Consider the following 20,966-nt stretch of genomic DNA (forward strand, 5'->3'; position numbering starts at 1 on the left):
TTCAATGTTCTTCCTTAAAACATTGTAAAAACTCCATTTCAACTCTTCCAATGGATTGAGTTTTATATTGAGTTTTTTAAAAAAGAATCCGATAATCTACATTATCCTCCTCTTCATTTATCATTGTGTATTGTTGGCCAATAATTATTTGAGACAATACCAAACGTTAGAATTACTCTAATTCCCTCTACTGTAAATTCCAGTCCTCATTGATTTTTTCCAAAAGCTTAAAAAACAAAACAATGCTCGTTGACGATCACTCTTCTCCATCCGATCAAGAGAAGAATACCACCACAGATCAAGAAGAACAACCACAACAACCACTGGTTATTAAAAAGATAGCCTGTATTGGTGCTGGTTATGTTGGTGGTCCTACAATGAGCGTTATTGCTACCAAGTGCCACGATATTCAAGTAATTATTTATGATATGAATCAACAACGTATTGATGCTTGGAATAGTGCCGAGTTGCCAATCTTTGAACCAGGCTTGGAAGAAATTGTCATGGAGAGAAGAGGAAAGAATTTGCACTTTACCACTGATTATCAACAAGTTGTTGATTCCGATGTTATATTTCTTTCAGTGAATACTCCAACAAAGTATTATGGTGTTGGTAAGGGAAGAGCAGCTGATTTGAAATATGTAGAATCTTGTGCAAGACAATTAAGGGATACTATTAAGAGTGGAAGAAAGATTATTGTGGAAAAATCAACAGTACCTACTCGTACTTCTATTGCAGTGAAGAGAATTTTGGAAAGTGGTGAAAGCAAGGCTCGTTTTGATATCTTGTCCAATCCGGAATTTCTTGCAGAGGGTACTGCTATTAGTGATTTGCAAAATCCTGATAGAGTGTTGATTGGAGGTGAAGATGAAGAGTCCATTAGAGCTCTTTCATCTGTGTATGAAAGATGGGTTCCAAAGGAGAGAGTTATTACTACTAATTTGTGGTCAAGTGAATTGAGTAAGCTTGTCGCTAATTGCATGTTGGCTCAAAGAATCTCTTCAATGAATGCTATTTCTGCTCTCTGTGAAAAGACTGGTGCAGATATTCAACAAGTTTCCTTCGCAGTTGGAAAGGATACAAGAATTGGATCTAAATTCTTGCAAGCTAGTGTTGGATTTGGAGGAAGTTGTTTCCAAAAGGATATTTTGAATTTGGTCTATTTGGCTGATCATTACAATTTACCAGAAGTTGCCAAATATTTCTATGGAATTATTGAAATTAACAATTTCCAAAGAGAAAGATTTGCTAAAAAGGTAATTCACAAATTGTTCAATACTGTCAGTGGTAAAAAGATTTGTGTTTTGGGATTTGCCTTCAAGAAGGACACTTCTGACACTCGTGAAACTTCAAGCATTTTTGTTTGCAAATCATTGTTGGAAGAACGTGCTAAAATTCACATCTATGATCCAAAAGTTACCAAGAAACAAATCATGTATGACATGAAGAGTATTATGAACGATTGCTATGATGGAGATTTCAGTGCCAAGATGGAATCATCCAGAGAAAGTGAACTTGTCGAATCGAACATTTTTGTGTCAACAGATCCATATGAAGCCATGTCTGATGCTCATGCTATTTTGGTTCTTACAGAATGGGATGAATTCAAGCAATATGATTACAAACGAGTATTCGAAGGTATGAAGAAGCCAGCTTACTTGTTCGATGGTAGAAATATTTTGAACAGAAAAGATTTGGAAACTATTGGTTTTGATGTTTATCAAATCGGAAAACAAGAATCACATATGGCTGATTGGTAAATTGGGTTTACTAGTAATAAATTAGTTATTATCGCACCAAATATTAATCCTAATCATTAGCTTAATTGAAGAAATAATTTCTGAATCAGAGCTGTATACCTTAATACAAACTAAGGAATATTATATTCCAAGCAGCGATAGATCAGTTGGTTAGATCGTAAGCCTAACACGCTTAAGGTCGCGGGTTCAAGCCCCGCTCGCTGTAGCCTTTTGCTTGTCTTATCTTTATATACAGCCTTACTTTACTCCATCCTTTATTCATTTGCTGTAACCATTTGTCTCATGAAACAACATTATTTCCTTATGGTTATTTGCATTAAGCTGAATTTAGTTTTGATTAAATGTAATATGATTGTAAATCAATTCATCAGCGAATGAACAGATGTCAACTTAAGAATATTCCATGTACTAAATTCAATATTAATTAACTAGGGAATTTATTTACAAATAATTTAAATTTCTTCTTCGTCACTATCATCACTATCACTGTCATCAGAATCTTCATCAGCAGTAAATGGGAATCTCAGAATAGCAGCAATACCTGTCATATTATTGAGCTGAACACCGGCAACGTGCATGGCAGAACACATAAAGACCTTACCATTGGTCTTTTCAACATTTTCACATAATCTCACAAATGCTGTTCTTTCCTTGAGACCACTAGATCTAAATAATTCATCAGTAATCAACAATGTGTCAATAGCATCATGCTCAGCAGCTTTCATGACATGTTTAGGACCATAGACAGCCTTATTTGGATCATTAGCCAAGACAGTGTAAAATTCCTCCAAGGCCTTAACTTCCTTGACAGCCTTTGTATCAGCCAATCTCTTCATGACAGATTCATCTTGTAAGACTTCTTTCAATGAGTGCAAGTGTCCTGTATTGGAGTGAACACGAACAAATTTATCCTTGTGAGCCAGTAATTCCTTATTTTCCTTTTGTTGACATGTCTTGACCATATATTCAAAAAATTGTTCATTAGTAAAACCAGGAGAGGCCAACAAGACACATTTCACAATTTCAAAATCAAAATGTTGTTGAATACCTCTCATAATGGCCTCAAAGAATTTACCCAAATCATTTTCGTGAGCTTCAGCAGAATATCTCTTCTTTGAAATACTCTTTTCAACTTTTTGTTTTTCCAATGTCATATGTTGAGAAATGATACAAATATGGGCCTTTCCTTCACTCATAATTACGGCACCCAAATCAGCATTCTTAGTCATGTCTGTAGCTTCTTCAATTCGATCCAAAAATACTTGATCCCATCTTCCTTTAGAAATAGACAATTTTCTATTCAATTCCAAATCAAATGTGTGATATTGACCAAGTTTAATGTACTTGTTTTCAGAAATGTTTTTTCCTGAAACACGGAAAGATCCACCATTCGGATCAAAGTCAATCTTTTCTACGGCAATAGTTATTGTAATTTTGACTTTTTCATTGGAGACGAGACCAGTGTTAGTTTCCTTTGAAACTTTACGAATGGTGGTTGCTCTCACTCTATCGTTGATAGCAATAATATGATACATGTGCCAGAAATCTTCATCAATTTCCGGTATTAATTCAACGTAGCCTTCTCCGTCCTTTGCCGCAATATCTTTCTTTACTAATTTCATATTGTTTGGTGATGATGATGATAATTTATAATGTTATTTTATAATACTAAACGGTTTTAATGTTCTTGTTGATTGTGTGTAGATGCAATATTCTTAACTCCAAAACGTTCAAAATTCAATTCGAATTATGATGAGAATAAAATTGTTCCTTGTTGCTGTGATGATATTTTTTAATATTTGAATTTAAATTTTTAAAAATAGAAAAAGTTTCAACTCAACTTTGAACTTTTTTCTATTTTAACTTTAGGACATGAATTAAACTCGTGTTATAAATAAGGAATTTATTTAACAATTTCAATAATATTAGTTACTGGCATCAATCTGAATGAAGAGGAATTCATTGGGGATGGCCACACTGCTTCATTCTTTTGAAGATATCCTTGGAGGAATGATAATTTAGGTAATGCTTTGGTGAAGGTCGATAGAATTGGATTAGTAATCGAGGCGAGATAGGTTCTTTGGAATACCCTTTGGAGTGACCTAGATCTGTCTCCATAAACTGATGGTTGGTACCCCATTTTCTTTTCTGTATCACCTTGAATAAAGAATTCCTCTTCCAAAAGTCCAGCCCATTTCAAATATTGATTTGTTTCTCTGAAAGTATACGAAATATCAGCTACCTTGACTACCATTTGTAACATTAACCTCGAATCTTCTAGAGATGAAAAATCGGCCTCATCAGGATCATTACCAAGCTTGGTTCTAAATCTGTTCAAAGTGAAAGAGTGACTGCTCATATCAGTAGCCAAAACAATCTGAATTATTGTTTCTCTTATATCCTGATATTGATCCTCAGAGAGGCCTTTGAATATATTATTTTCTTCAGAATAGAGTAGTTCAAAAGCTCCTGTAAGGTGGTGATTCTCTAGCACTGATCTGTTATTGTACAGTATTGATAAATAGCTATTAGTATTCATTTGGAAAGTGTTGTTGAAACCTGGATGATTAAAATCAAGTATTATGGCTGCTATTAAAGCTGCAAAAATTGACTCGTCCGATAACATGTATTCCAGGTCACTATTGTGGATAAAAAAGTTGACTGCTTGTAGAACCTCTACAGCTCTTCTTGAATTGTGGAAAGGATTGTTGTTATAACCAAACTCTACTTGATTTAAAAAATTGATTAGTGTTTGTTCTGGAATATCAAATTTTCTCATCAAATCATTTTCAAGGAAAATGTAGAAACCAACGGAAACCATTGGTTTTTCTGGAATCTCAAATACATCAAACTCCCACAATGACATTTTCATCAGTGCAGATTTCAAATTAATTTGAGGATCCCAACTAGGTGTGTTCGATTTTGGTTGCTCCTTGTTTCTATTCCTGTAAGCTGTCTTTACAGTTTCCAATGTATCTTTCACTATTTCATACACCACGGTCTTCTTTTCAAGCTTACCACAAGTAAGCGCTCTCACAACACAATTAAATGCATCGACATCGAGGTAAGAAATTTGTTTTTCCTTGATAAGGCTCTTCTTTTTGGAAAGTAGTTTAGAAATGGCCTCAAGTACTGTCATTGGTGTTTCAATGACTGGTAATGGCTTTCTACCAATCACTGGTTTCAAAACGAGAACTGGGGTTGGAGGTGGAAGGGAATGATGTGATTTCTTGGATTCTAACATTGAAATTTGGGAGGATGAAATGATGAGAGGAGGTGGTTCATCAACTCTAAAATAAAGAATGATCAGAAGAATTGAGTAAATAGAGGACAAACTTACGCCATTGAGACATCCTTCACTGGCATAACCACAGTGACAGGAGTTGGGGATGGTATCTTTTTCTTTTCATCTTCTTCGTAACATTTTTTACAATATTCAAGGAAGGCCAATTTCTCCTCTAATTTTTTACATCTTTTTTCCAACTTTCTTAATTCATCATGTTCAGATTCCTCAAAATTATTAAAATAAAAGTCTGCCAATGGAACCAAAAATGATTCAAATACTTTCTCATAAAAAGTATCCATAAGTGGTTTCATCCTAAATCCTAGCTCAGTTCTTATTTTGTTGATGTTCAGTTCGACCATTAATTTTCCATTCTGTTGTGTTTCATCCAAGGTGAAATTAACTTTCTTTTTCTCAATGGCCTTTTGGAATGCTCGGAAAATCTTGACCATCGATACTTTTCCAACTTTGACTTTAACACTCAATATTTTCCTCTTTATAATATTCTCAGTTAGAGAAATTCGAGCATACTCCACAAACTTACCAAATCCTCAAATTCATAACAATTTACAATCTTCTCAAAACAAACTTCTCCATCAACAGCAATAACAACAAGATCCTTTTCCCTCTTAATACATGAAATATAAAAATCGGTAGTATTATTTTCCTTGTCCGTAAATCGACAGAATCCAAACATTAAATCCAAGCCATTCAACTCTTCCTCAAATACTATCGGAACCTTAGCATCATAAACAACTTCCTTAGGAGCTTCCGCTGGCTTACTTGCATCAAGTGGTTTTGCCTCCTTCGGTTCTTTTGATGTAACAACGCCCATATTTTTCAATCAATGATGATGTGTCTGCTGTCCTCAACTTCCTCAATAAATTACTTTTCAATGAGTACACTTTAACTGACAACAGTTGGTGCGTGATTTTTTTTAGATTTGAAAAAACGAAAGAAATGTACGGTTTTGGCGGGAAGCTTCATTCTTTGAACTTTGTTGAAAACATAAAGATCAAGTTCAGCCAATGGACCAATGATGTGAATGAAAATGAAACCTTTTTATCCAAACATATTCAATCCAAAAACCATTCAGAATTATATTGAAATAATAATTGATAAGCTGGTTGACAATTTTCAAAAAAATGTCTGTTGGAAATCTTTTTCGATTATCGGCTCCAAGCAATAGTAGCAGCAATGATGGAGAGAATAGTGTGATCGGAGTGGAATTTTATGTGGAATCTAATAGTGAAAATATTTCTGTTAATAATTATCTCGTTATAGGAAAAGGAGATGATTCAATTGATGAAAAACAATTTTACACCATCAATGGTGATGGAATTTCACATAAACATGTATGTGTTCTATTGAGTAGTGTTTGTTGTGTTTACACATAATTGGAATTCTTTGTGAATTTTGTGTTATTAGTGTTCGATAATTTATGACAATTCTAGGGATGTATATATTTTAGTAAATCACAGCAAGGTAAGTGTGTGATGACATTCAAAAGATCTGATTAATGGAACTGTTTATATCCTTCAATATTTGGAAACAACAGAATGGAACATGGGCTAAAGGAGGACTTCAGAAAGTACAATTTGAACCATACCAACTAGGAGATGAAGAAAATATATTTTTATGTAGAAAGAATGTAAGAAGTGGATTTCTCTTTAAAAGAACAAGACAATAATCATTGTTTTAAATAAAACCACTAGATTTGCCCTGTTTAATTGACCTTGATAATTAAATATGATCAATGTGTTTTTACATTGAAAAGTTTATTTAAAGTTCCTCAACAATATCCAATTAATAGTGAATTATATTGAGCTAGTCTACACTAAAATTATTTACAAATTCGAAAAATAATTAGAAGGGGATATATACATGAAACTGGTGGGAATGTAGGCTAGGTACTATTACAAAAGCTTAGTAATTGAGAATGCGGGAGGTTGGTGGAGAAAAACTTAAAAGACCCATTTCAGCTCCAAAATATCCATCCTCTACTTTAGAATGGCAGGAGCTTCTATGGTATTCGACTTCATCTGGAAAACGGCCATTGTCCTTAGGTCTTGTTCTCAATTCAATAAGGAATGAAATGTCTTCCTGAGTAACAAAGTTTCTTCTCTTTCGTTGATCGTTTCGTAAAGAGTGAAAATCTTCATCGTCATAACCAAAAGTACTTGGTACACTTCTTGGTTGGTCTTGTTCATCATACGAGTCCTCAAGGATGACATCATCAGTAAAGTTTAACTCATCATCGATGAGTAAAGACTCGTTAATATCTAGTTCAATTGTTGGTGGTGAAAATGTACGTGTTGGAAAAGGTGAGTGGGAAATAAAAGGGGAGAATGGAGAAATTGGAAGATCATATGGCTTTTCTTCTTGCTTGTTATCAGCTGGTTGTGGAGATTGTGGAAGTGAATCATCTCTTGATGCTGATAAAGGATGAGAAAAAAGAATTTTGTGAAGTTCTTCGTTGGCTAATCTTTCTGGTGTTCCAGATATGATGTTTGGTGAAGAACCATTTTCAACAATATTCTTAAATTGTCCTCCTAAAACATCAACAGGCGATGTTGGAGAAGTATCAAGAGAAGGAGATGAAAAGTTGGATTTTGGAGGATTGGTTTTCAAATTGCTAGAAGGTTTACAGAATGCCGGTGATGCTTTAACAGGTTTTGGTGTAATAATTTGTTTTGGTCCAACAGAATTATTATTAGTCGCATAGGATGACAATAACCGTGTAGTATTTGTCAGACAAGGAGATGAATTATAATGATGAAGACTCCTTTGTAAATAATTAGAAGACGACATGGTACAAAATTTCCAATCGGTTGTGTTGGGTTAAAGAATACAATATCTACAAAATGACAATAAACCTATTGTTGTGAGGAGTTGTGAGGTTGTGTGTGTAGTATCTAACTACTGGTACTATAGTACAAGGTATTGTTGTTTGTCCAATATATATTTGATAGGCGCAATTCTCGCCACTCTATATTATCTGAATGAACAACAACAATAATTTAAACCAGAGTTTTCCACCAAGTGTAACGGTGCAGATTTTTTTGGATCCGAAGAATAAAATTAGACTCGTCAGGTGCAGGGAAAAATAAGCGCGAAACAATTTGCCAATTTTTAATTCAACGTCGCCTTCCAAAAAACGTTTTTCTTCTTTTCGCGTGTAGCACAACTAGGTGATGATCTGAAGATCAAAATGATGAATGAATGTGCACGTTAATTTAGATGCAATATTGATTGGGAAAGAAGAAAACAACAAGGGTTAGGCTAGAGTTTCTTTTTTAAACTATTTTCGGGTTGAGTTATTTTCCTAGGACAGAGATCTCCCTTCATTGTCAATTAAAACAATAACAAACTTTCAACCCTTGTTGTTTAGTGCATCATTGAGGAGGATTCTCTCTATTGAACAATAGTATGGGTTATGAGAGATTCAACTAAGGCACAATAACACCTTTTAAACACTTATTGTTACTCAATTATGTTAGACAACCAGTAAACAATTCAAAGAGATATTGGGTCCTTAATTACAATCAACATAAAAAGATGTTAACTGTGAATTACGACAAAAAATGCAAAATCAACCAACATTCGTATTTATTTGGAAAGTCGTTTTTGGTGATTCTTAGTTCCCTTAACGGAAGGCAAATAATTCTTACCAAATGCATAAATTGGCGGATCAACAAGCAAGTTCATTTACTTGTTGACGCGCAGCTATATATGGAGCCAATTATTGTAATAAGCTGTAGTAATATATTCAATTTAATCGTACTGTAATTCAATCATTTTTGAATCTTAAAATTTCACATTGTATAAATTGTACAAATGTAACAAAATGAACCACTTATTAGAATCATTTCAATTGGTTCATTGAAGAGTTATCAGATAATGGTTGTCGACAAGTAGTAGTGGTTGGACGGGTATGACACCTTGAGGATGCTTATGGTAATTGGGAGTTTTGATATTATTCATTTATATTTATACTGGATGGATTTCTATGGATTGATCAAACGTTTTATAGTAGCATTGCCTGATCTGAACCTTGTTGTAATGATAAAGAAACTCATTTGACCTTTTTTGTTGTTGTATGAAATTTTTACAATATTTATTACAAAATTAGTTTCCTAAACAGTTCAATCAACATTTCATGGATTATCTCTGGGAGATTGGAAACTCAGTTGTTTATGATAAAGTTCAATTAGGCCTATGTATCAAGTTCAATTTCATATATATTTGATAGTATCCATTCAACAATAATTTGCTTCAAGGATAGAGAATAACAAATTCTGTATGAAAGTCAACCAAATATCAATTTTAAATTTTCAGAAGTAAAGAAAATCAATTTCACAACTTGAAAACAAAATATTAAAATTGAATTTTAAAATTTCCAAAAAAAAATGATAAATCATCAAATTGCAACCTCATCAATCATTAAACAATTAATTACGAAAAATTCCAAGTCATCTATTAATCTCCTCTTCAAGAATGGTAAAATAGTTACGGATTTTGATGTTTCCACCAATTCTACAGATTTTTTGAAACAATTTCCGAGAGGAGCCTACACGGCAATGAGAACTTTGCATCGACACTCGGTTTTTCAATTAAAGTTTCATGTCCATCGTTTGATTTATACAACCATGAAGATGATCAATGATGAACATTTGGAAATTAATACAAATTCACCAAAATCCGAATCACTAATTGAAGAATGTTCCATAGGAATGTATCCATTATCTTTGTTGTCAAGTGTAGAGAAATCGAATAACAATGAAAAACATGAATTGTTTTTGGAAGAAGTTGTTAAAACTCTTGGACAAAGTATTGCGGAATATTCAATCAATGTTGATGATGAACATCCAAATGAATGTGATCAATTATCAGTGGAAGAATTAAAAGTGACTCTCTTACTCGTTTGGTATCATCAAAGAAAGAGCTCATCTGAAATTTCTACATCCTTTGATCTCTATTCACACATTACAAAGCTGGGTGAGAGACCTTCCAAACCAGTCTTTGTAGATATAGTTCCAGGAAGTAGATGCCATCTTGGAAATGCAAAGGATAGTATTTGGATTACTGAAAGAAACTCAATGTTAAATAAGAAAACTCAATCATCCAATGAAGTGTTAATGTGTGAAGAGAGTGGAATTGTCAGAGAGGGAACTAGCTCTAATTTCTTTATTATTAACAGGGATGGAAAGGTTGTCACTGCTAGAGATGGAATTTTATTTGGAAGTGTTCGAGGATTGTTAATTCCAACTCAAGATCAAGCTCAATCCATTCTCAAAAATTCCACAGAAGAAGAATCATGTGAAACAGTTCTTAAAAGTAGTGAATACACAGAAGATAATCCAACCATTAGAGATTTATTAAATTGGAAGGAGGCATTCATAACCAGTACCTCTCGTCTCGTTCTTCCAATCAAGACCATTAATATTGCCAAGGAGTGTATCGATAACATATTGACAAGAGAAGAGATTGAACAAGTGAAACCACATCTCAAAGAGCTCAATTCTTACTATTATTCATACGAACTTGAAAGTGTAGATCAATGTATTCATCTTAATCAATTACTTGTAAATAAGATGCAATCAATGAGCATTCGTGTGGTTAACTAATCTGTAATAAAAGCCTCAACAGCTTGTTTTAGCGAGTATAGCTTTTATCTGAAGATTAAAATATGAAATATTGGGGGATTTTCAAAATATTCATCTCAATAATACTTATTATTATTTATTCAATTATTTTCAATCAATTAATTTTCTAATTTTAATAAAAAAATGGAACAACGAACACAAATTAATGGCGTCACTCAAATTTGTGATGCAACAGCTGTTCGGGAATGTTTCAAACAAAATCCAACCAATAGACAAGAAAAATGTAAAGATGTAATTGAACAATTTAAAATTGCTTGTGAAGAAAAAGCAAAGGAATTTAGGGATAGAATTGATAACAGTCCAACAGAAAAGAATTCTTGTGGAGATTACAAAGTGTAATCATCATCTATGGAAAAATCAACGAGTGTGGATAAAAATTAGTAATATAATACCAATAATAATAATAATTAATAATATATTAATTTCAAAAAAAGATAACATTAAACTGAAAAAACTCCGATAAAGTAGAACATTATATTCGGAATCTATAATAAATAACACGCAATTAATAGCAGCTCAATCCAAGAAAATAATCAAAACAAATTGCAATACTAATTATCCCATCCTTGTTTTTCCTCATCACGATATCTTTGACTTTCTCTTTCCAATTCCTCCTTTCTAATTCTTTCCAAGTCCTCAGGCGAAAGCCTATCATCAGCATATAATTTTCTATGAGTCTCAACTTGAGCACGAATATTATCAATGTGTGTCAATGCAAGTCGGAATGCATCTTCTAATTCTTGTGGAGGTACATCCTTTCGGAACATGGTCGAGGCCTTTTGTTTGACAAAGGTACGTTGTATTTCCTTTGGGAATTTATTTCCTTCCTTGAGTACTGTTCTATAGAGTGAAAGAATCCCCTTTTTACTTGTATCAAAGATGAGGGTGGATGATGAAAACATTTTTTTGAATTTAAATTTTATTATTCGCTTCGTCAAATTAATCCTGAAACAGCATTAATTTCTCAATTTTTTGGTGATCAAGTATTGTTATTGTTCAATTCACACTTTTATTTAAAATAAAGTAAATAATCAAAATTATTAAAGTGCATGGTAGCAATAAGATTCTGAAAAAAAAAATCCTTAATATGTCTACTGATATTAACTTGCACAGTTTCAACAAGGTATTTCCCAACGGCAGAATATTTCTGTGTACAATGGTTAATGGTTTTTTTACATTCGCAATAGCAATTGCTGCACTATGTTATTACTATTTATATTCTGGGGGGACAACAAAAGTCGAAATTGTTCGTCCAGTGCTCGATAGAATTTCAATGCTCAACTCTTCGTTCTACACTGGAAAGATTCAAAATGAGGATTTTGTAATCAAAAACGAATTCTATGATATTTTCACAAACACTCTCATTCAAATGAAAAATTGTCAATTAAGGATGAGAGGATTTTATGGAGAGAGTGGAATTGGAAAAACAACAATGCTAAAGGAAAGTTTAAAGACTCTCAAACCATATCCATACTTTCTAATAAGTCTAACTAAAACAACAACCATTCAAGAATTAGCCGAACGTATGAACATTTTTGTTAAGGGTATTGCAAGGTGGTCCGATATTCAAATTACAATGAATCAGTATACAGGTTTACTGAAACAAACAGAACAAATTTGCCCAATTATTGTTATAGATAACGCCAATAGAAATACAGAGATTACAGAAAACTTTGTGAATATGATACGAGAGTACACATCAAGAGAGGTTGGGTTGTTAATTGTGGCATCTGATGGCTATTTTGATGGATTGGATACAGCAGGAGGCAGACTTTGGACATCGGAATTCTCAGAGCCATCCAATGACTTTGGTGTTAAATATTTAAACAAGTTAAATAATATTACTGATGAACAAATCATATCGCGGGTATTGGATATAACTGGGACAAAGCCAGTATATTTAGAATATGTTAGGCATTGTATTAATACAGGTTCAGATGTGAACTATAGATGTTTACAGAAGATCATCGATGGACTGGTGTTGCATGAAATTGAATTGTTGCCAGTAGAGATACAAATAGAGATTAGAAAATTGGCTTTTCAATTATTAAGAAAGCCTATTAGTACTAATATTTCTCTACCCTATTCAATGCCGGAAGAAACTCAAAAAAAGATATACAGGTCAAATATTTTAAGAAAAGGAAGAGGTAATGATGATCTACCAATTGTTATATTTCAGAATAGGATAGTTAAGAGATATTTTGAAAACTTGGTTGCAAAATTAAATAAAGAATGAATGAGATATAGAACATTATTATCCTTGTAAAATAAACGAAAAAGCATTTTAGTCAACCACCACCTTAATGCTTCATCTGCATTATTGTGATGCTTTCAGAAGAATTGAAATTGTGAATTTCTATTATGAGTACAATTTACTGGTGACTTTTGTGTGAAGAAACTGTATGGTTGACTTGTCGTTTATTGGGTGTTGCTTCCTGTGTTTGTTGTTCATAGAGAAACGGAAAGCTCAAAATTTTCTTTGCATCAATCTACAGAATGTTAACTATGACAATGTTCAATTACCACAAAAGGAAACAATAGAGTCCGTTCGTTTTACAATTATTCAAGTGTTGCACGATAGAATTCATCTTCTTTCCAGTTCACAACATTGCAACTTTCCGGTTTAGATATGAAACCCTTTAAATGGCTGAAACTAACACAATTTCACACTCAACAAAAAAAACAAATTTAACAACAATCACCAAAATGCCACCTCCACCTCCACCAACTAACATTGTTCCAATCAAGAAGGAAAAGCCAGTCGAACAACCAAAGGTTGAAGAGCTACCTGAAATTAAAGGAATTCCACTTGTTGGCAAGGTTACTGCCAAGAAACCAACCAAGGAATACATTTATGTAAGAGAAGCCATTGGTCAATTTGATGTTTATCAAGCTTTGAGACTTTCTACTTCAGTTTTCAAGGAATTATTCGGAGTTGACTATCCAAGTAGTCGTGATTACGTAGTAGGACAACAAATTTCTCAAGTTGTCTTTGAAGGTCATGAGTTGAATTTGATTTGGGGTCAAGATTTGAGTCAAAGTTCTAATAGTTTTTCTGCCAACTTTGTAATGACTAATTCCACCTTTGCATTATGGGAATTGTTGTGCAATAATGGATTCGAATTGAAGGATTCTAGAAATTATAATACCTATAGATCTAAAGAAAGTAGATTTGATGGAAGAAAATTGTGTGAAAGAGTTTTTGAAAGAGATTTGAGCAAATAAAGCCCAACAATTGTTTCATTCTTTTTGAAATTCTTAATTAAGATCAGCAATTTTTCATCAAGATAAAAAGACTACAGCACCACAGGTTCCCAAGTTGTCTCCAACCTCAGTACTGATGTGGCTCGACGATGCTTAACTTCTCAAATCGGACGGGATGAGGTGCATTCATCGTGATATGGCCGTAGCCATTCATTACCTTAATTTCCGGACAATAACTTTTAAAACCCTAGACGTTCCTTCACGAAAATGAAAAAGAATTCAACCCAACCACACGAATTATTCTATAACGTTATTGTTAATTTGAATGATACATTGAGTAGCCAGAGTTTCAACATTGGAATGAAATTAATAAGTTCAATCGAGCAACAATGCAGGCAAAAATTTAATAGTTCATTTGGAATTTCCCTATTTACATCCAAATCTTATTCTTAAATCCTTCAAAAAGCAACCCCAAATAATGTAACACATAATTATTGGATTAATTAAGGCCAACCAACTCGCCATCCAATAACTCATCACCACCAATGCTATTAAAACTCCCAAAATTCCATTAATTATTGGATAGGTAAAATCCACTCCTCTGTCCACATATCTAGGCAAACACAATGCATTCCACAAGGCATTCAGTAAAAAGATGATCACTCCCACCAAGAGAGACACAAAAATCGGAATGATGAATGAATTTACGTAAAGTGGATATGTAAGATCTTGTTCCATTTTTTTTTAATGTTGAAAAAAGTTCACAAGATTATTGTGAAGCTTTTAAGGATTTAATCTCTCTGGATTCGAATGTTTGTGAGTGTGTTGACCTTAATTTTAATATGAAACAAGTTGAACCCCAGAAGTGGAACTCCTCCTGTGAAAAGTACTATTCTTCAGTGATTGAAGTTTTTGTGTAACACCAATTGTTTATGTTTTCCATATAATTTTCCACAAGATTACAATACTCGGAAATGAGGAAGTCTGTTTCCTTGAGATTCACACTTTGATGAACTTCAAGTTTTCGGAAATGATAAATTCGGCTAGGTGAAACTTTAAACTATTCCCAAAAAAAAATGCCTCAACATATTCCAAGCAAGTACAATAAATTCAACTCTCATCTCTCAGCCATTGATGATCTGGATGAATTTTATACGAGGAATCCATACGATATTTTTGATCGTTATTGTGAAGAGGACAGCTTTATGGTTTTTAATAGAATAATTCCTTTCGCATTGATTCTCTATTCAGAAACTGAAAAGAAATTTATTTTCCAGAATAGTTTGATAGATGTGTGCCCTATGAATACATCTCCAAAGTATATACTTGCTCAATTTATGGAAAAATCTCGTTATAACAGATTTGGATTAATTAGGTTAGGTCAATTAGGGTTTAAGATTGGGTATTCTTTCTTGAATCTTGTTTCTGAAAGAAAGGAAATATGTGATAGTTTATATTTGTACCACTCAACTGTTTTATCTATTCAGAAATACTCAAAATCTAGTATTGAATTTTATGTTTCAGACAATAATAACTTTACAAATTTGAAAATTGCATTGTGTCAAGAAAATATTCTGAAAACAGAGATCATATACAAGACGATAAAATTCTCCTCGATCCCTACTCGGTTATGGTCTAGTCAATCTTCGCAGGAATCAATAGCAGTTTCTCCTCAAATTATTAGAAATGGTCACAAAGAGAACATTTATTTAGACAACTCAATCTCTCTATTTCATTACAAAAATGATACCCAAAATATTGAATCTATTTGTTCACATGAATTTGAGCATCGTTATATTTTATTAGTCAATCAGAATAACAATGAAATTTTTATAATGAGCTTCCTTGACACTCTTGAATTTTACAAAATGGAACCATCACCATGTTATAACACATATGAAATGAAACCAGTTCATTTTGAAAACGTTGAGGAAATTAACGTAACAAACAAGGGTGTAACCTCATGTCCTTTAACAGGTAGCAAATATCTGGTATTTTTCTATAGGTACGATGATGATGATGAATCTAACATGAAAAATGTAACATATCAGGAGTTGTTTACTACTGATAAGGGGATGTGGATGCTCGTAGATTTAAACTCAAACAGTGTCGAGAGGGTTTATCCAATTATTTATGATTTAGAGAAGGAAAAGCTACCTATAGTTTCATCTGATGGTTTCCAAACAGTTACAAAAAGATTAACAAGAAGATGGATCCATATGCAAGATGGTGATTTGAATGGTGGGTGTACTGATTCTTTTTTAATCGATGGCACCAAACATTCTAATGGCCCCTTTATCAACCATGACCCTATTTCTCCAATCCGATTCTCTGATGGATTTCTACCAGAATATTCATCCCTATTTGCATTTAGACCATTTCCATATAATTCTGAACTATTTCAAGTCCATTTATCATTTCCTTTCTGTAAAGATTATTCAGACTATAAGTACACAAAGAAGGATTTAGACAAGTATGGATTTTCCTTTAGATTTTATTTCAAGTTTTATGAGGAAGCAACTTTTACTTTATTTGAAAGATTATTGGAATTTGAAAGAGAAGGTCAATTTTCAGATATCTCAATTTCAAGTGATAAATGAGACATGGTCTAGTGAAGGAATTAAAATTTGGTTTGGCTACTATTCAATATAGTGATTTGATTTATAGGTTTTTTGGAGATTTAATGGTCAGGGGAAGAACATTTGGAAGGCTATTTGACAATTCAGAGAATTTACAATCACAATTCCAAGCAGTAACAAAAAATTTTGTTAAAAAAAAATAAATAAACAATTTAATCTCGGAAATTCCGAATTCCGAAAAAATTCCGTTTTATTAATAAGTGACACCCATAATAATCATAATCAAAGGTAGGATCGAAATATAAAATTTAAACTGTCAAAAATCTGACCGATTTCACTTCATACCATACAAATAACCAATACTTCTTAAAATGCTACAACAATCAAACTTTAAAAGATTGAGAAGAAATAGTGATAACTTTGAAACAACCAAGAAGAGGAAGGTATTCAATGAAAGTTCTCAAGAAGAAGATTTCATAGATGATTCTGAGCAAGTAGTGTTTTCTCAATATTCACAACAATCAGATGATGAGGAAGATCAAGAAGTAGCCAGTTCAGATGATGAATATGACATCCAAGAAGGAGAAGAGGAAGAAGAAGAACAAATTGAGGAAGCTGAAATACCAAACAGAATAATCAATGTGAATGCAGAGGAGGATGAGTATCACTTTTCACAAGAAAGTGAAACTCCACCCACTGAAACAGCTCAACGAGTTAGAGCTTCAGGCTCCAGTGGAGAAGGTACATTGGATGTAAATTTGCAAAAGGGATCATGTGAAAGATATGTGCGAGCAATTTTGGGCAACTTTGTGGCACAATGTTGTGATCAAGAATTAGAGGAGAAAATTAATCGGGAAATAGATGACCAGCAATATCCCATTCAATATTTTATCAACACATTCAAGAATCATTTCTGGATTGAAGATGATTTTGAAAAGAGTGAGAATGCAATTAATTGTCAATGTTGTAATCATTCCCCTGTTCGTAATTTATTTATTGTAAAGAGTAAGGGTGATTATACAGATCCAATCTATGTTGGCTGTAAATGCGCACTGCTTTTTTATCTAGATGGAAGTGATAATAGACAAGAAACTAAACGAATGGTAGAGGAGAAACTGTATAACGTAAACAGATTTTTTCAATAATATGACAATAAATCGTTTCTAAATTCATAAATATAGTTCTTGTTTCTCAGATTTGCAAGTTTTTCCTTCTTTCTAACCACCATATAATTTACATAAATTTCAAACATGCTGTCCATATTGGTGACAGGAGTGAAATGGCAACTTGACACCCCCAACACTGTATTCAATTAAATGAATAAACTTCCTGAAAAGATGTATCACTGTTATCCATTTAACATTGTAATAAAACCAAAATGTAAATATTCAATAATGCACAGTTGATTATTTTTCTTTATTATCTATTAAACTTCAAGTTCAATTCCACATCCTACATAAATTTCAATGTCAATAATGTCAATTCTGCTGTTTACTTCATGTTAAACTATATCAAAGAAGTCATATCTTAAAACAACAAACAACGACCATAATTCAGTTTTCAAAAACCATTCACCCAAAAAGGTGTTTAAGATGTGTTCGTATGCCAGAATTTGGTCAATAATCAAAGTGGTTGTTGCCCTCCTTCTCAATTTTTTCCTGTGAGGATACATCTGGTATGATTTCTCGCTCTGTTTGTTTAAAAGAATTTCACAACCTCTTAACAAAATTTACATAAGAATTGGTTGAAACAAACTTCAAAATCTTCGAATTGACCAACACTCTATCACATTTCCTCTCCATTCAAGAAGGCAGTTCGTGAAATGAATCTTCTGATTTACTTGGATATACTATATAATACTAAACAGTAGTATTTATTTTGTTTCAAAAATTAAATTTCAAATATTAAATCTTGTCTAAAATTATTTCCCTCAATTTGTGGATGTTTAGAAGAAAGGTATCCTAATTGATTTCCTGCCACAATAATTCCATTTTCAGTTTGTTTCACAATCGAATAGTGAGTATGTCCATAAATCCACATGATAATTGGTGATTTGATTAAAGAACTCAAATCACTTGCAAATGCATGATTGTAATGTTGAACTTTCAAATCTTTCGTGTGCTCATATTGAGGAGCTCCAACTCCACTCATCATTGGTGCATGATGGGTACAGACAATCACTTTCTTGTTTTTGTGTTTTTCCAATTCATTACTCAACCATTTCACATCCTCTTGGAAAAATCTGACAGTGTCAGTGACATGTAAAGTTCTGGATTTTCCATTTTCCATAATTGAAATTAATCTATAGTCATTCAACGACTTGAATATATTTGAGAAGGATGTTGTGAAATTGTGAAATTTTGAAATTTTGACACCTACATTCTGTACCACCTGAAGTGCTTGATCTGGAACATGACTCCACAGAGTACATCCCAGGAACACAACTTGCTCTCCATCACCATTAATTTCTACAGAATTTTGATAGAGAAAATGAACATTTGCGAATAAATTGGCCAACTTTTTCATTCGATCCACAGATGACCAATAATCATTTCCATAGAATTCATGATTGCCGGCCACAATAATCACATCCCGATACTTTGCAGAGCAGTACTGCAAAAAATCCGAATAGCAATCGAGAAATGGATTTGCAATATCACCAGCAAGAATCAGCACGTGACCAATTTCCTTTCCACTCAATATAAAATTACCAAACTTTTCCTTGAATTTCAAATTGAAATCATCAAAGGAAGGAAAATGTTCAATGTGCAGATCGCTCATAAATTGAATTTTCATTTTTTTTAAGATAAGATTCGTTATTATTGCAATAAAAGATTTTTTTTAAGATAATTCAATTTTACAAAAAATCAAATGGTTCAAATACCTTTCGAATAAGAAGGAAAAAGACTACAGCACCACAGGTTCCCAAGTTGTCTCCAACCTCAGTACTGATGTAGCTCGACGATGCTTAACTTCTCAAATCGGACGGGATGAGGTGCATTCATCGTGATATGGCCGTAGCCATTCATTACCTTAATTTCTGAAATATAAATCAATTCAACCTTCACCAATTCTCTCTATTTGCAAATCTCGAAACTATCACAAGTTGATTTCTTCAAATTTTCTCTATTTACTTACTATTTAAAATAATAATAAATCAATTCTTCCTATATTATGAATTTTTTGAAAAAATGTCATCAAGTGAAGAAGGCCTAAATCATTGTTGGGCAATTAAATTCGGAGGAAGTTCAATCACTCACAAGGGAGAATTACATTCACTAAATCATGAAAATATTAATTGGTTGGTGGAACAAGTTCGGAATTTGTATCGAAAGAATTATAAATTTATCATCATTCATGGTAGGTAATTTTGATAAATTGGAATATATATATTGAGAGAGGCAACACGACAATTAGGAGCTGGATGTTTTGGACATTTTGAATGGAGCCAAGTCAAATCAATGAAACAAGATTTTGCCAATAATTTGGAAAATATTAAAATTAAAGTTGTGGAAACGAGATTCTATGTCAAGACATTGAATATGGAAATTGTAAAGAGATTGGTGGAGAATGGAGTGCCAGCTCTTACTGTTTCTCCGATGGAATTTGGAGATTTATACTCGAGTGAATTTAAGGGGAAAATTCAAAAATTATTAAATGATGGATATATACCAGTAATGCATGGTGATTTAAATTTTAATGTGAAAGAAGAATTCCCATTCTCAATAACCTCAGGAGATACTATATTGGACGTTTTATCAGAGCAATCCATATCTCATTCTAGTATTTTCATTTCAGATGTTTTTGGAGCTTTTCTTAATTGCCCAAATGATGAATCAAAGAATTGTGAGTCTGTTGCTATGAAAAATGGACTCATTAAAGCAATACAGATACAAGAGAATGGAGAAAAAGTAATGGAATTATATGAAAGTTCAGCAACAGAAAAGAATGGGGAAATTACAACTCAAGTTGTACATAGCCATGATGTTACAGGAGGATTTGAGAAGAAATTGACTTGTGCATTTGATATAGCCAAGAGAAGTCAAAATGTCTTCATCCTCAAAGCCAACACTCCAAACCTTTTCAATATTGTGGAAGGAAGAGAATTTGTTGGGACAAAAATATTCAAATAGTTTTTGTTCGCAAGCAGTTCATTTAAATTTATTGAAAGCTGCGGACTAACAGCTAATCCTAGGTGATTAATAAATAGCTGGTTGAATATCACTCGCATAAGTGAAGATTCATTGGAAGCAAGCTCAAAGAAAGAAAAGAAAAGTCCTATTTACTTTTCAGTATTAACATTTCGTGTTAATACTTCCAAATAGATAGGACACTCTTTTTTTTTGTTTGAACTTAAAAAGAGTGTTTGGTTTAAGGATTGAGTGATTGCAATTTGTTTACACCAAATTAGTGAAGGAGAAATTATTTAACCAGGTGTTATCTTCACAGGTAGCAGTGTAAGAAATAGCAGGGG

General features: G+C 32.9%; 12 protein-coding genes and 1 non-coding gene across 13 annotated transcripts; 8 read left to right on the top strand and 5 right to left on the bottom strand.

Annotated features, from left to right (window-relative positions):
• Positions 1 to 242: 242 nt before the first annotated feature.
• On the top strand, positions 243 to 1,760 carry NAEGRDRAFT_61772 (uncharacterized protein; the record flags this gene model as incomplete). The annotated part of the gene is made up of 1 exon (XM_002682563.1): positions 243 to 1,760. The coding sequence occupies one exon, from the start codon at positions 243 to 245 to the stop codon at positions 1,758 to 1,760; it is 1,518 nt and encodes a 505-aa protein (XP_002682609.1).
• A 131-nt stretch (positions 1,761 to 1,891) lies between these two features.
• Positions 1,892 to 1,965, top strand: NAEGRDRAFT_t12. The gene has a single exon. It is a non-coding gene; the product is annotated as a tRNA-Val (tRNA).
• A 214-nt stretch (positions 1,966 to 2,179) lies between these two features.
• Positions 2,180 to 3,534, bottom strand: NAEGRDRAFT_77878 (meiotic cell division protein pelota). The gene has a single exon (XM_002682767.1). It carries the CDS (start codon positions 3,380 to 3,382, stop codon positions 2,213 to 2,215), a length of 1,170 nt encoding a protein of 389 aa, XP_002682813.1. The 5' UTR covers positions 3,383 to 3,534; the 3' UTR covers positions 2,180 to 2,212.
• Positions 3,535 to 3,663: 129 nt separating this feature from the next.
• Positions 3,664 to 5,878, bottom strand: NAEGRDRAFT_45367 (uncharacterized protein; the record flags this gene model as incomplete). The annotated part of the gene is made up of 3 exons (XM_002682768.1): positions 3,664 to 5,050; positions 5,101 to 5,417; positions 5,588 to 5,878. The coding sequence occupies 3 exons, from the start codon at positions 5,876 to 5,878 to the stop codon at positions 3,664 to 3,666; spliced, it is 1,995 nt and encodes a 664-aa protein (XP_002682814.1).
• A 931-nt stretch (positions 5,879 to 6,809) lies between these two features.
• On the bottom strand, positions 6,810 to 8,093 carry NAEGRDRAFT_56592 (uncharacterized protein). The gene has a single exon (XM_002682769.1). It carries the CDS (start codon positions 7,852 to 7,854, stop codon positions 6,970 to 6,972), a length of 885 nt encoding a protein of 294 aa, XP_002682815.1. The 5' UTR covers positions 7,855 to 8,093; the 3' UTR covers positions 6,810 to 6,969.
• Positions 8,094 to 9,452: 1,359 nt separating this feature from the next.
• NAEGRDRAFT_61776 (uncharacterized protein) lies at positions 9,453 to 10,670 on the top strand (the record flags this gene model as incomplete). Its single annotated transcript, XM_002682564.1, has 1 exon — positions 9,453 to 10,670. One exon carries the CDS (start codon positions 9,453 to 9,455, stop codon positions 10,668 to 10,670), a length of 1,218 nt encoding a protein of 405 aa, XP_002682610.1.
• Positions 10,671 to 11,260: 590 nt separating this feature from the next.
• Positions 11,261 to 11,611, bottom strand: NAEGRDRAFT_61777 (uncharacterized protein; the record flags this gene model as incomplete). Its single annotated transcript, XM_002682770.1, has 1 exon — positions 11,261 to 11,611. The coding sequence occupies one exon, from the start codon at positions 11,609 to 11,611 to the stop codon at positions 11,261 to 11,263; it is 351 nt and encodes a 116-aa protein (XP_002682816.1).
• A 185-nt stretch (positions 11,612 to 11,796) lies between these two features.
• On the top strand, positions 11,797 to 12,945 carry NAEGRDRAFT_61778 (uncharacterized protein; the record flags this gene model as incomplete). The annotated part of the gene is made up of 1 exon (XM_002682565.1): positions 11,797 to 12,945. One exon carries the CDS (start codon positions 11,797 to 11,799, stop codon positions 12,943 to 12,945), a length of 1,149 nt encoding a protein of 382 aa, XP_002682611.1.
• Positions 12,946 to 13,415: 470 nt separating this feature from the next.
• On the top strand, positions 13,416 to 13,934 carry NAEGRDRAFT_61779 (uncharacterized protein; the record flags this gene model as incomplete). Its single annotated transcript, XM_002682566.1, has 1 exon — positions 13,416 to 13,934. One exon carries the CDS (start codon positions 13,416 to 13,418, stop codon positions 13,932 to 13,934), a length of 519 nt encoding a protein of 172 aa, XP_002682612.1.
• Positions 13,935 to 14,989: 1,055 nt separating this feature from the next.
• On the top strand, positions 14,990 to 16,712 carry NAEGRDRAFT_77880 (uncharacterized protein; the record flags this gene model as incomplete). The annotated part of the gene is made up of 1 exon (XM_002682567.1): positions 14,990 to 16,712. The coding sequence occupies one exon, from the start codon at positions 14,990 to 14,992 to the stop codon at positions 16,511 to 16,513; it is 1,524 nt and encodes a 507-aa protein (XP_002682613.1). The 3' UTR covers positions 16,514 to 16,712.
• Positions 16,713 to 16,863: 151 nt separating this feature from the next.
• Positions 16,864 to 17,637, top strand: NAEGRDRAFT_61781 (uncharacterized protein; the record flags this gene model as incomplete). Its single annotated transcript, XM_002682568.1, has 1 exon — positions 16,864 to 17,637. One exon carries the CDS (start codon positions 16,864 to 16,866, stop codon positions 17,635 to 17,637), a length of 774 nt encoding a protein of 257 aa, XP_002682614.1.
• A 745-nt stretch (positions 17,638 to 18,382) lies between these two features.
• Positions 18,383 to 19,288, bottom strand: NAEGRDRAFT_61782 (uncharacterized protein; the record flags this gene model as incomplete). The annotated part of the gene is made up of 1 exon (XM_002682771.1): positions 18,383 to 19,288. The coding sequence occupies one exon, from the start codon at positions 19,286 to 19,288 to the stop codon at positions 18,383 to 18,385; it is 906 nt and encodes a 301-aa protein (XP_002682817.1).
• A 665-nt stretch (positions 19,289 to 19,953) lies between these two features.
• Positions 19,954 to 20,625, top strand: NAEGRDRAFT_61783 (uncharacterized protein; the record flags this gene model as incomplete). The annotated part of the gene is made up of 1 exon (XM_002682569.1): positions 19,954 to 20,625. The coding sequence occupies one exon, from the start codon at positions 19,954 to 19,956 to the stop codon at positions 20,623 to 20,625; it is 672 nt and encodes a 223-aa protein (XP_002682615.1).
• Positions 20,626 to 20,966: the final 341 nt, after the last annotated feature.

Source organism: Naegleria gruberi (assembly GCF_000004985.1).
Source record: "Naegleria gruberi genomic scaffold NAEGRscaffold_2, whole genome shotgun sequence".
Classification (NCBI taxonomy): domain Eukaryota; phylum Heterolobosea; class Eutetramitea; order Acrasida; family Naegleriidae; genus Naegleria; species Naegleria gruberi.